Raw genomic sequence first — 13,898 nt, forward strand, 5'->3', positions numbered from 1 at the left:
TTTTAGCGGTGTGAGAAGTGTCAAAAGCCAGGAGCCACCGTTAGCTGCTGCCTTACCTCTTGCACCAATAACTACCACTTCATGTGTGCCCGCCAGTGCCACTGCAGCTTCCTGGAAGATAAAAAAGTCTACTGTCCAAAGCATAGGGACCTCATCAAAGGAGAAGTAAGGAAATCTCATTATATATCACTAAAGTGCACTTAGGTGTTCTGCGTGGATGAACCATGCGATGCCAGGGCTTTGACTTCAGATTCTCAGTTTTCTCTTCACCTTTTCTGTTTATGTACTTTTTCTTAAGGTGGTTTCTGGGTTTGAGGTGACCCGCAGGATCCTAGTGGACATGGAGGGCATTAATCTCAGGAGGAAGTGGCTGGCAGGACTGGAGCCTGAAAATGTCCACATGATGATAGGTAGGTTGATTGCTGGTACATTCTTTTGTGACATTTGCCTGACCTTTCACAGTTCCTGCTCCGCTGACCGCTGATTTAAATATCATCATTTCAGGCTCTATGGCAATTGATTGTTTGGGAATACTAACTGAACTCTCAGACTGCAAACGGAAACTCTTCCCTGTGGGATACCAGTGAGTTTTTTTGTTGTTGTTGTTTTTAACCTTTATCTGAAAGTCATCTTGCTGTTTTGAAAGCCAGTGTTATTTTGCTCTGTGCAGTTAAATTGCTGATTGGTGAAGGAAGCTGCCAACTCTGTCCAACTAAATAAATTGTCTTTGCAGGTGTTCGAGGGTGTACTGGAGTACTTTAGATGCACGAAAACGCTGCGTGTATACCTGCAGGATCCTAGTTTGTCACCCTCCAGTGGCAGATTCTGATCTAAAGAACATGATGGCTCCTGAGGAGAATCGTACAATAGCACACAGCCCACCCTCCTTAACAGGTAACATAGTTCAGAAATGTGTGTGTTACAGTGAGAACCATATTCAGAGCTATAATGCGCTAATGTGTTTCTTTCTTATTGACTTCTAGACTTTCCTGATCCATTTGAATCACCAAGGCGCTCTGACACACTTTCCCCTGCCAACACCCCCAAGCTCAGGGTTTATACCAGGAACCGACATCCCAGCTACCCCCCTTGTCAGCGGTCAATAGGTCCTCGTCCCATGCCATCTCCAGGTACAAATGTGCAGCCTTTTTTTTTAACTTAAAACTTTGATTTCAACCAGATTATTTGGCATAATTAGTCTGAATTTAACTGTTCTTTTATTTTATTTTAGGAGGTTCTTCACAGCCCCAAAGTCACGAGATTGTGACAGTGGGAGACTCCCTGGTAAATCCCGGTACGCGGAATATTGATTCACGTCGTCACAGCTCGCCTTCCCTCTCCCCTCCGCCTCAGCAGCTTAACAGACAGAGAGGAATCACCGCCACATCTCACATTTTGTCACGACCCCTGACCTCACCCCCTCCGCTCATCCCCTCCCCTGCCAGGGACCCCGAAAAGTCCAAACACTTCAGCAAAGACTCAGCAAGGAGTCCAGTACAAAAAGATGAAGAAAGAGGTCGACACCTCTCCTCGGACAGAAACAAACAGCAACCTTCCCGAGACCAAGCGACGAGAGAAGCAGACAAGGGGAGACTCCCGAGTCGAGAGCGCGATTCTAAGGATTCTGACAAGAGTAGATCATCCAGAGAACCTGGGCAGAAAGACTCTGACCGGAGTGAAATGTCAACCAAAGAGCCAGAAAAGAGGAGGCCGCTGAGTAAAGACTCTGGTGTGAAAGACTTTGACAGAGGCAGACTGATCAGTAGAGATCATTTAAGAGATTCCGAAAAGGGGAGACAAACAAACAGAGACACTGAGAAGGGAAAACAGGCGAGCAGAGAATCAAGCACTAGAGAAACTGACAAAAGTAAGTCATCCTCTAGAGAGCCCAGCTATAAGGATATGGACAAAGCTAGGTCACTGAATAGAGATACAGGAGTACGGGACTCTGAAAAGTATAGACCATATAGCAGGGAAACAGGAAAAGACTCAGGCCAAGGTAAAGACAGATCATCCAGCAGAGATGCTGACAAGGGCAGACCTCCATCTAGAGATTCCAGTTATAGAAGCACAGAGAGAAACAAAGACTCTGGCTCAGGGAAGGACAGTAACGCAAACAGCCAGTCTAAACATTCTGGAGGAGAGAGTAAGAACCCAAGACTGGGACCTGCAGGCTCAGGCCAGTCTTCCCCTCCTGTGGGCACTGCTGTTCACACAAGCCAGCAGAGAAGTGGCAGCACCAAGCAGACAGACAAGCAAGGGAAACATGGAAGCAAAGATCAGGATGTTTCTGCAAGCCTCAGTTTGTTGCCTCGTCAGCGGTCCAGCCCGGCGTCCAACAATAACCAGAACAAGGACAAGCCCAGCTCAGGGAAGGAGAGTAGTAGCAGCACTGGAAATTTAATATCATCATCACTCCATAAGGACTCTGTTGTTGGAAAATCCGGCTCCCCGCAACCTCCATTTCAGAAGTCCAGTACACGGAAATCAAACGAGTACTCTTCAGGTTCAGCCACGGCAGCGACCACAAAGCCTCTGTGGCCTTCGAGGACGTCAGCGGAGGATGATGCTGTTAAACGAGGCTCCGTGCACCTGGCCTCTCCAGCTGCAGCCTCAGCTGCCAAAGATAAACACCCCAAAGTTAAAACAGCAGGCAGCAGAGATGTGTCCAAAGACCGTGACAGAGAGAAGACCTTTCAAAACATCAACATCAGCAACAAGATTCCCCTTCTCAACAATAATGCTAAAGCTGCCGGCAGCTCCAACACGCATGCTACCAACCCCACTTCTCACAACAGCAGCAAAAGCAAAGCTCCAATGCTAGGAAACAGCACCAAAGGCCATGGGAAGGCTCAGGGAGAGAAGCATGATACCCAGGGCGGGGACAGGTCATCCTCAAAGAACAGAGACAGTTACTCCTGTCCAGAGAGGAAGAACAGTTCTAGCCTGGACAACTTGCACCAGACTATGAAGACCTCTTCACAGTCTCACAGCAAGCAAGCAACTAACCAGCTTTCATTGTCCTCCAGAGAGAAAAAGCGATCAATTAAACCCCCAGCTACAGCTCCGCTAAAGACTGATATTAAGAGTGACCCTAATGGGACCACCACCGTTACTAGTATTTCTTCATCCTCCTGCCCCACGACCACTGCCCCCATAGTGTCTCCTGCTGGCCAGGGGAGTCATCGCTCTGCATGTACCGTTCTTTTCTCCTCTGCCAGCAGCAGTGACAGCTCTGAATCTGACACCCAGACTCACACAGAGGAAGAGGAACTGCATAAAGAGCGCCCACGCGGAGAGCTCAGAGACCACCGCGGTCTCCATGTGCAAGGCACTGAGGATGAGGGCGTTGGCCCCGAAGATGACCATGACAGGGGTATGGAGGATAAACATCACGAAGATGACAGTGACGGATCAGGGTCGGCCAAGCGGCGCTACCCTCGACGCAGCGCACGCGCACGCTCCAACATGTTTTTCGGCCTCACGCCTTTCTATGGGGTTCGCTCGTACGGTGAGGAAGACCTTCCTTTTTATGGCAGCGGCGACGGAGCCGGGACTGTGGTTAAGAGGAGGACGGGTGGCCGCAAGAAGTCAGCTGAGGGGCAGGTCGATGGAGCGGACGATATGAGCACCACGTCTTCATCTGGAGACAGCGGAGAGGATGAAGACAGCGGAATGAAACATAGGGGTAAGGATCCTTATTACTACAACTTCACTCGAACAATAATTAACCCTGGTGAGGGCCTGCCATCTATAGAAGGATTAGACCAGTGTCTGGGAAGGGGATCCCAGCTTCAGCGTTTTCTAAAGGACGAGGAGCAGCAGCAACGAAGGGCTCAGCAAAAAGCTGAAGAGGACATGCTGAGCGCTTTGTAAGTAGACACATTTTTTATAAAGTGATCTGAAATATCTCCTTGTCTCTGATAATCTGACGTGTGCTTTGCTGTGCCTAACAGGACCTTGGGCAACCAGCGTATCGGCCAGCTTGATGGCGTCGATGATGGGTCGGAGAGTGATACCAGCATCTGCACCACCAGCACCACAACCACTACGGCCACCTCCTCTTCCACCACACACAAAAGCACTCCCAAGAGGAGAGGCAGAGAGAGGCACACTGAGAAGGCCGACTCCCACGAGTCAAGCAAAGAGGCCGACAGCAGTGGTGGAGCAGTTAGTGGAAACACCCGAGAAGGCAGAAAAAACCAGAAGGAAAATTGTCTTCCACTCGGAGGTGGGGTCAAGTCCCAGCCGCAGAGTCAGGGTCAGGATCCTCTCGAGGCCCAGCTGTCCCTCAGCACAGACCTGCTTAAATCCGACTCTGACAACAACAACAGCGATGACTGTGGGAACATTTTGCCATCAGATATTATGGAGTTTGTCCTGAACACCCCCTCTATGTCATTGCCAGCTCTGGGTCAGCAGTCTGAGCCATCTTCTTCTGAGCTGCTGCTGGATGAGAGCTATGTTGGAGTGGATGTCAACAGACGTAAAGACATTCTGTTTGATGACTTCTCCGAGCCGCTGCCCAGTGCGGAAAGCGGAGGGGTCGTAGAGAGTAGTGTGAATAGCTCAATATCTGTGGAGGAGCCGTATCTTCCTTTGGAGCTGCCGTCTGACCTCTCTGTCCTGACCACACGCAGCCCGACTGTCAGCACCAGTCAGAACCACAGCGCTGGGAGTCTCATCTCAAATACCTCAGACCGCACCATGCTAGGCTTGAACTCGGACACAGAGACCATCAGCGGGGAAAAGAGTGGGGACAAAAAGAGAGCGGGGCCAGGCGTGTCACCATCAGAGAATCAGCACGATGGTACGTCATTGGCAAACAGGGATACGCAGGTCTCAGAAGGTCATATGACTCCTGAGCAGTTTATTCCTAGCCCTGCTATTGGCCAGGTAGTTGAGGCACCAGCTAACCAGGATATTCCGAGGAGTTCTGGTACTCCCGGTTTGCCAAGTTCACCCTCCCTGCCTCTTCAGGGTCAGAAATACCTCCCGGCTTCAGCAGCAGCAGCTGCAGGCAGCGCCAGTCCAGCACCGGGCCCAGGACCTTCCCAGGCTCAAGTATCCAGCCCAGCAGTCATCAAACCAGGTCCTGACAAGCTTATTGTAGTCAATCAACAATTCCAGCCTCTCTATGTCCTCCAGACTGTCCCTAATGGTGTCACTCAAAAGATTAGTGCAACAGGAGTGATGGATTCTAGCTCGCCTGCAGTGCTAAGCTCCATGACACTTACCACGGGGTTAAATACTGGCTTGTCTTCAGCCCAATCAATATTTCCTGCTGGGGGCAAAGTTCTGGGTACCATGCCTCACCCCTCTCAGATTCACACCTTCACAGGACCCACACAGACAGGCTTCCAGACAGGAATCCCTAGCACCACCTCAGGACTTCTCATTGGTTTGCCGTCTCAGTCCCACGACCAGTCCCAGATTCTGGTCTCGGAGGCCGGTCGACCACACGAGTTGGGTCCCAGTGTTGCCATAGTGTCGAGTCCGTCCTCTCTCACCTCTTCCCCAACTGTACTTGCCTCTGCTCATGGCAAGAAGAGACCCATATCTCGTCTTCTGCCAAGAAAAAGCAAAAAGTCAGGGCGCTCCCGTAACCAGCCCACTCTGGCCCCGTCTGAAGTAGGCCCTCCCAATATGACCCTCATCAACCTGTCTTCCCCTCAGATTACTGCTAGCATCCCCGGTCAACCTGGTGGCCTAGTTGAGTTAAGCACTCTCTCCACTTCTCAACGCAAGATGCCCAATATAATCAAGAGACCAAAATCCGGCGGGGTGATGTACTTAGATCCCACTACTCTCCTTCAGCAGAGGCTTTCTGGTCCTGCCCAGCCCGGTATCCTGAGCCACGATTCCTCTGCTCATCTCCTGCCTTGCTCAGTCTCTGGCTTGAACCCCAGCCAGTCAGTGTTAAATGTTGTGTCTGTTCCCCCTAGTGGCGCAGCTGGACTTCTTGCCCCAGGATCAGTATCACTCTCCACCCCTGTTCTCAGCTCAACTGAGATCACAGGGCAGATTAGCAACCTCCTTTTTAAAGCAAGTCCACACGGCCTGGGCCTGTCAGATCAGCCTGTGGTCCTTCAGTCAGCAGGAGGAGCTCCCCTGATGTCACAGCTAAGCTCCCCTGTTCAGACATCAATAGCTAGCAGCATCTGCGTCCTGCCCTCCCAACAGACTATCAACATGGCTGTCAACCAGCAAGGAGAGACAGACGCCAGCAGTATTCACTTACAACATCAGTCTCAACCCGTTAACAGACCCCAGCCCGTGGACTCATGTCCAAACAGCACCGTTACTTTAGCTCCTGCTCCATCCACCCCTCTAAGTCCCGCCAAGGGACGTGTTGTTGGAGTGTTCACGCAAACACAGACATCCATGCACTCCCAGAGCAGTAGAACAACTCCTATTTCCAAGTTATCAGAGCATATGTCACCTACCTCCACAGTAGTGTCAGCAGCAACTGCAGTTTCAGGAGCAGAGAAAGGCAAACAGAAAGGCAAGAGGAGCAGGCAGAGTCCAGATATAAGCAGCGGGAAGAAGCTTAAGGCCTCTCTGCCTGAGGAACATTTCAGCAACCCTGCAGGACAGCACCCATCCTCTAACCCAAGGTGAGAGACACTAACAGACCTGTGACTTGTAACCAATTCTATTCTATTCTATTCAATAAAGGCTATTCTATTCTATTCAACAAATCGTTTTTATGTTACTTTCACGTACCACAGTAATGGTAAGAAATTTGAATTTTGAAAAAATATCTAAGTTTGGGATTCACTTCTTTGGGGAAGGAATGGTTACAGTATGTTGTGTTCTTCAGATGTCTCTCCTAAATAAATGTGGGCTTTGTGTGTTTGCACAGAATAGTTTTCAATGTATCTTCAGACACAGAAGTTAAATATGTCAACTTGGCTGAACATCTTTATTGATGATGGTTGCACTGTTTAACATAGCTATACGGTTTGACTTAACCACTTAACAGCTGTTCAAGCAAACCACTTTTGTTCAGTAAAATGCAAAAACATTTCAACCTTTCCCATCCTCTCCCCAACCAGCTCCAAAGAGCTGAGCTCCCCTGAGCCAATGGACACAGGAAAGCCCCCGGAAAAGACTACCAACAAGAGGTATGAAGCGTCAGTATTAGTCACCTGTTTTCAAAATCGTCATACAGTATAGCTTTAATGTTTGGTTCACATCTTTTCTAGTGTACTTGGTAAAAAGAAGACATCCGAAGGACACGTTTTACCAGGGAAAGTGGTGGGAAAAGATAAACCGCATGCAGCTGGAGGAGCAGGCTCTCTTCCTGTGGCCTCACCGCCCGACCAGGATGGCAACAGCAGGGATAACGGTTTAGACAGTAAACCCAAAAAGGGTATCATCTTTGAAATCTGCAGTGAGGACGGGTTCCACATCCGCTGTGAGAGTATTGAAGGTGAAAGAAAACACCTGATTGTAGCGCCTGCTTTGGCAAAACGAATTCAAATATAAATTGCTTTTGTGATAAAAATTTAAAATTTTATAATCAAGTCTGCAAAAACTAAACCACACACTGGGCATAAAATACCAACTGTTCCCCTACAGAGGCCTGGAAATCCCTGACTGATAAAGTGCAGGAAGCTCGCTCCAGTGCACGACTCAAGAAGCTCTCCTTTGAAGGTGAGGTGTAATTTTAAAAGCGTAGAAATAATAACCAGAGGTACTTTACATATATACTTGAATAAAGCCTCATGATGAAGGTGTTTCTCCGCTCCTTCAAGGTGTGAACGGACTGAGGATGCTCGGGGTCGTCCATGAGGCTGTAGTCTTCCTGTTGGAGCAGCTGTACGGCACCAGGCACTGTCGAAGCTATCGCTTCCGCTTCCACAAACCAGAGGAAACGGACGAACCTCCCATCAACCCCCACGGCTCGGCTCGTGCAGAAGTCCACCACAGGTCAGTATGGTACACACACACACACACACACCTTCTGACCATGAAATTGTAGAGCATGTGTCAGGAAACCAGAAGTCAGTTGGAGCGGAAATGGCACTTTATATAATGCACACTGTTAATAAACCGTACAGATAACTGTTTCCAGGGATGCTGCTTTGCTTATTGAGATTCTTGTGTCTGTTCCACCAGGAGGTCAGTATTCGACATGTTCAATTTCTTGGCCTCAAAACATCGCCAACCTCCTGAGTATAGGCCGCAGGAAGACGATGATGATGAAGTGCAGCTCAGGACTGCCAGGTGAGTAAAAACTCACTTTTTGTAAAAATGATTATGCTTTATTTAAAAAAAAAAGAAAGAAAGAAATGTGATATTACATTCATAATTCTTTCCCTTCGCAGGCGTGCCTCCATGGAGCTTCCACTTGCTGTGAGATTCAAACAGCTCAAGGCCACCTCGAAGGAGACTGTGGGAGTCTACAGGTTAGATCAGTGGTGTTAAATCTGTGTCATCATTTTTATTATTATCAGCTGTTTTTCAGTGCTCAGATAAATAACAGATAACTGCCTGTTTAATTTTGAGAGCTGTCATCTGCTATGATCCTCCCGTCAGGTCTCCTATCCATGGCCGTGGTCTCTTCTGCAAGAAAACCATTGAAGCAGGAGAAATGGTCATCGAATACTCTGGGAACGTCATTCGGTCTGTGCTCACTGACAAACGGGAGAAATACTACGATGGGAAGGTGAGTCCTTGAACAATTTCCAATGATTTCGTCATTTGCTTAACTCGATTATTTATACAAACTGTCCTCTTTCTCCTCAAAGGGCATTGGCTGCTACATGTTTCGCATCGATGACTACGAGGTGGTGGATGCCACGGTGCACGGCAACGCCGCCCGCTTCATCAACCACTCCTGCGAGCCCAACTGCTACTCCCGGGTGATCACCGTGGACGGCCAGAAGCACATCGTCATCTTCGCCTCGCGCCGCATCTACTGCGGGGAAGAGCTCACCTATGACTACAAGTTCCCCATCGAGGACGCCAGCAACAAGCTGCCGTGCAACTGCAGCGCAAAGAAGTGTCGCAAGTTCCTCAACTGATGCCCGTACCTGAAGGACCTTAACGAGGACTGTTGAGCAACAGCACCGCAATGACCCGCAGCACGCGGCTTTGTGGCGATTTCATGCGTCCGGTCTACGATGGACCACAGCTGCGAGCAGGCCAGGAGCTCCGTCGGCACCCTCTGCTGATGGTTTTGAGCACAGCAGGCTCAGCAGCTGTCGGTTGCACTGTATATGCAGGAAGGGCCATTTTTTTGGAGGACGGGCCATTTGTAGAAATACCAACATATTGTGCCTCCTTATGTCTCGTTTTCATTTGGCACTCAGAGGTGAGTCAGAAAGTCATGTCAGAAGTTCCCCCTTCATAATTTATTTATATTTTTGTTTTTATACATTGGCCCATCCTCCTTAATTTTCTAAATGTTTTGGTCTATTTGTGCTGAGATGTGAACACAGAAGGAAAAAAAAAAATCAAAGAACTTGGTTCAATTTTACACCAAAGTGCAATTTGTTGAAGGGACTTTTACTAAAGGTAAAAATTAGAAAATTGTTAGAAATTCTTTTATTTTTTATGTTGATCTAAGTGTCAGCTGTTATTGATGCACATCTCCCCGTCTGAATGTGCCCCGATGCCTTCAGAATTGTTGTGATTTTACTGGAACCTTCCCCTAATCTGACTTTTTGTTTTCCCAAAGAAGAAGAAGGATAAAAAAGTGTGTAGGTGTGTACATTTAACACTGTAAATAGGAGCTGCTCGTGTATGGCAGCCTGATCAGAGCCGTACAGGTTGAAACACTAGGGGGAGCAGTCGCCACAGGAAGGAAGAGAGGAAATAACAAAGAAGGGAGAAAAAGATTCGTTTTTGTCAGTTTGTGTAAAGGATGATATCTGAGGTTGATACCATCTTAAAATTGACTTTCAGTCTGACAGCTTGGTAGCTACATGAAAGTGAGATGAAGCCTCTGGCCTGAGAGAGCGAGGCAGCTAGAGATTCTGGTGGACTGACAGCCGAGGGACCAGAGAAACCTACTGATGTGCTTGAGTAGACGTATTTATAATTGATTTTTCTTTTTTTTGTGGGACGGGGGCCTGTTTTCCAGACGCAGAGACGTCTGCAAGTTTGTGCATGCTGTTGTTGTTATCAAACTCGTTCGGGTAATCGTATAAGCTTGGACTTTTGAGTCACTTTCCAAATTACAGCAGCAAAGAGAACCAAACTTTTGCGCCCTTGAATTGAATTTTTCACTCGGCTTGTTTTCTTCTTGGCCTGTTGTGATAAACATACTGATAGAAAAGAGGAAAAAAAGTTTTCTTTTTTATTTGTATTAAGTCTTCTAAAGTCTTGTCTCTTTGTCTGTCTTTTTATTATGGACAGGGAAATATCATGCTTGCTTTTAAAAAAAATAAATGTAAATAATGTATATTTTTCTACAAAAAAAACCTTAAAAGCACTCACTAGTGAATAGCACTTAATGATGGTATTTATATTTTTAAAAAATTGTATTTATTTTATTGCCATTTTTGTAGAAAATAGGGGTTTACAAACACTAATACTTGGTCTCTATGTTTTGTATCCCGCTGCCTTTCAGAGTTTTTTTTTTTTTTTTTAAATAATTTTTTTTGTTTTCTTTTTTAAATTCGTACCCTGAATGTTTTCTTTGATTCCAAAGACTGACGCTGGTCTATCTATGGCTTGGTCCCCATTTAAGTTCAGTCCACCAGTAGCTCTTTTATCTATCCTGGGCCGTTTGGTCAGAGCTGACATTTTTCTATTATTTTGTTAATATTATTATTATTATTATTATTATTTTAATTGTTCCAGTCCTAGCTAACAGTATGGCAGTCATGTGAACTACTATTATGCACTTGAGAGAGAGTTTAGATTGTTGATCCATAGCCGACATCTCCTCTCTCCAGCCTTATTGTCTCCACACCACATCAAACCGAGGATAGAGCCCTCATGGAGGCGATTCTATCAAAGTGGTTCGGTCACTAATGAGCCACGGGTCGACAGGCTTGCAGCCGATTGGCAATATATGAAATATTGATTGATATGTAAAAACCCCACAAAGATTCCCGTCAGTTTAAGGCATCATGTCCCTCTGAAGACTTTGGCTATAATGAAGAGGTGCCTTTATTTTAATGCTACCTATAGCAGTCATCATATCCGACTAGAGCCATTGTATACATTAAAAGAAGCATGGTGTTGTGGTGACTGCTCATCAGTGCTCACCCGCAATTTAAAATCGTTCTTATTCCTTCATCCAGTCTCCTCATGGTTCACCTCAGTTCGTAAATGCCTCTTCTCTCTTAAACAAAGAGTGACTGGTTCCACTGAGCGACTGAAGCCGATTGGTCCGTTTGTCCCTTTTAAGGAATTCGTCATCGTGACTTCATTGTCGCCTTTTAAGGTTGTTAGCGGCTCGCCCCTCAACCACCCTCTCATTTGTTTTTGTGAAAGTGAAGCTGAAACGGGTTGCACTTTAGCTGTGACACAGGCACTGAACCGGCATAGGAAAAGCTCCCAATACTGAAACCAGAAGCACAGACCGTCTCTGAGTTTGTGCGACAGGCCCTGATATTTGAAATTTATGGATTGGTGTCGATGACTCCGACAGTGGTGTTTGAGGCTCTAGCAAAGTGCACTTGACTCTGTTTTTATTTAAATTTTTTATTGTTTTACTTCAACAAAGTGAAGGCAGGGACCACACCAGCAGCCCTCTCCTTCCTGACGGTGCGGCGCGTACAAACCTCGGCTGCGCTTTTCCCACAGAGAGCCCTGACGCCTCCGCCGGCGGGCCAGCTGGGCGTACGCAGACCTGCACCGACAACCGGGCTCGCTGGGTTCTGCTGCTAAAGGTCAACGATGAATGTATATTCTTCCTCCACATCACCCAACGTGGGTGGATGTTGATGCTTTGTCAGCTATATTCGTTTAGGGGTTTTTTTGTTGCTTTTTTTTTTTTTAGTTTAGTTTTTTTTTAAGTTGTCGTGTCAGCAACCCCTGGTAGATGTGGAAGATATGTCGATACGACCTCAAAGCCAGGGAGCAGTTTCATTTCAGCACTGGGATTAACACTGAGGCGTAAAACAGCGGGCGGTGTTTTCTGTCTGTAGGACAACAGGTTAGCTCAAACAGTTCACGCTAGCGTCGGCCGACGCCAAGGGCTCTGTCTACGACTCTCTCTTCACGAGAGCCACTTCTGCTTTTTTCAGGGTCAGAGGGTGTTCAGTGACGACAAGTCATTTATTTCACTGTTTTTAAAATGGCATAGATACAAATAAGGAAGTAGTCTGCTGTTTCTTTGGTCTTCATTTTACCACGCCACACCAGTGGCACTTCTCCGTCATTATCTGTAATTATAGTATAAATACTTAACAATATTATACGGAAACATGCATAGTAATTTCTTGTACTTTAGTATCTATACAATATATGGAATGGACAGACAAACTTAGTTACAGTAGCAAAAACAGCAGATTTATAATGGTTAATAGCAATGTTTCAATGTACTCTATAATGGTTTTGTGTTACAGTACTATCCGCTGAAACTAACGTGCATCATTCTTTTGTATATTGATATCCAGTACCAGTTTTGCTGTGCCTGTGAGCGCTCCTTCGCAGCAGCAGGGAGCGTTGCAGTTCTTTTTGTTTTATTTCTGGAACGGAACTTTTTTTTTTTGTTTGTTTGTTTGTTTTTTTGTTGTTTTTTTTTTAATGTGATGAGAAATGTAACTGTATTAATGTGGTTGTGAACTTCTTGAGGTCATCCATTTTTTCTGGTTGTTGTAGTGAATGTTTTTTCTTTTTTAATTTTTTCTTTTATTATTTTTATTAATTTTGTTTTTTTCATGTTTTAACAGGGACTTTTTCGACTGCTTACTTGATGCGGTAAAAATTAAGAGATGGGTTTGTGGAGGCTTACCAGGATTTTAAAGATACCACCAAAATGGCGTTTTTCTTTTAATTTCTTTTGTTTTTATTTATTTGGTTTATGTTTTTTGTTTTTGTTGTTTTTTGATCAGGTTTTTTTTTTTTTCTCGTTGGAAACCTCTCACGTCTCCCTGACCACCTCTTTATCTCTCTCTCCTATGAAGCTTTTGGTTGTACTTATCATGTACTGTTTTTGTAGAAAGTCATAATGCTGATGTTGAAAACATTTAATTTATTTATTTCGTGCAACATCCACCCTGAATTGTTCTTTTACAAGTCAAGGTTTTGGAGAGGTCAGACAAGTACTTAAACCTGTATTTGTAATTTTTCTGATTGTTTCTCATGTATAGACGTTATCAGCCTAGGGTGGGTTGCGGTGTCGCAGTAGGACGTGAAAAAGAGGGATCACGAACGGGCTAGTTTGTTTCGCCTTGATTATCTGCCGTTGTCTTATCATTTTCTTCCTGCTCTCTGTAATAACGGTATTCACAGCAGTCATATTTTCTCCCATAAAACTGGCGATCTTTCTTTGTACACATCAACGAAATGAAGGAAAACCACCACCGTGAAAATAAACCACAAACTACTTGGTTGAATGTATAATTTGGAAACAAAGTTGTACATAAGTGTAAAAAGAAAAGTTTCTAATCATGTTTATTTTCTATGCACTTTTTTATTTAAGTGATAGTTTAAATAATAAACATGTCTCCTTTACTCCTCTGTCTCTCGCCTCATTTGCTCTACTGTGATTTGTAAAGGATTGCACACACTGGCTTATATACACTTTTCAGATCTCAATGGGGAAAAAATCATGCTGGATATCTGCGCTGATATGAACTGGGTTATGTGTTAGCAACAAAAAGGATGCCACATTGTTTGATGGAAATGAAAATGATCAGTCCACAGAGGCCTGAAATCAAACACGACCCAATAATCAAAGTGATTTTGTTCATTCTGCTGAGATTTAATTG

The 13,898-nt window shown here is 45.7% G+C and overlaps 1 protein-coding gene across 1 annotated transcript in view; it reads left to right on the forward strand.

The window, feature by feature from the left end:
* Positions 1 to 13,641, forward strand: part of kmt2a (lysine (K)-specific methyltransferase 2A) — a 37,331-nt gene extending 23,690 nt beyond the window's left edge. The window contains 15 exon segments of the mRNA XM_013274782.3: positions 7 to 165; positions 299 to 410; positions 505 to 583; positions 734 to 894; positions 984 to 1,130; positions 1,232 to 3,872; positions 3,957 to 6,617; positions 7,059 to 7,127; positions 7,209 to 7,435; positions 7,585 to 7,659; positions 7,761 to 7,935; positions 8,125 to 8,232; positions 8,334 to 8,414; positions 8,545 to 8,674; positions 8,757 to 13,641. Coding sequence (XP_013130236.3) covers positions 7 to 165; positions 299 to 410; positions 505 to 583; positions 734 to 894; positions 984 to 1,130; positions 1,232 to 3,872; positions 3,957 to 6,617; positions 7,059 to 7,127; positions 7,209 to 7,435; positions 7,585 to 7,659; positions 7,761 to 7,935; positions 8,125 to 8,232; positions 8,334 to 8,414; positions 8,545 to 8,674; positions 8,757 to 9,032 — 7,101 coding nt within the window. The 3' untranslated portion in view covers positions 9,033 to 13,641.
* The last annotated feature ends 257 nt before the right edge of the window (positions 13,642 to 13,898 follow it).

This window comes from Oreochromis niloticus, linkage group LG14 (assembly GCF_001858045.2).
Source record: "Oreochromis niloticus isolate F11D_XX linkage group LG14, O_niloticus_UMD_NMBU, whole genome shotgun sequence".
Lineage (NCBI taxonomy): Eukaryota > Metazoa > Chordata > Actinopteri > Cichliformes > Cichlidae > Oreochromis > Oreochromis niloticus.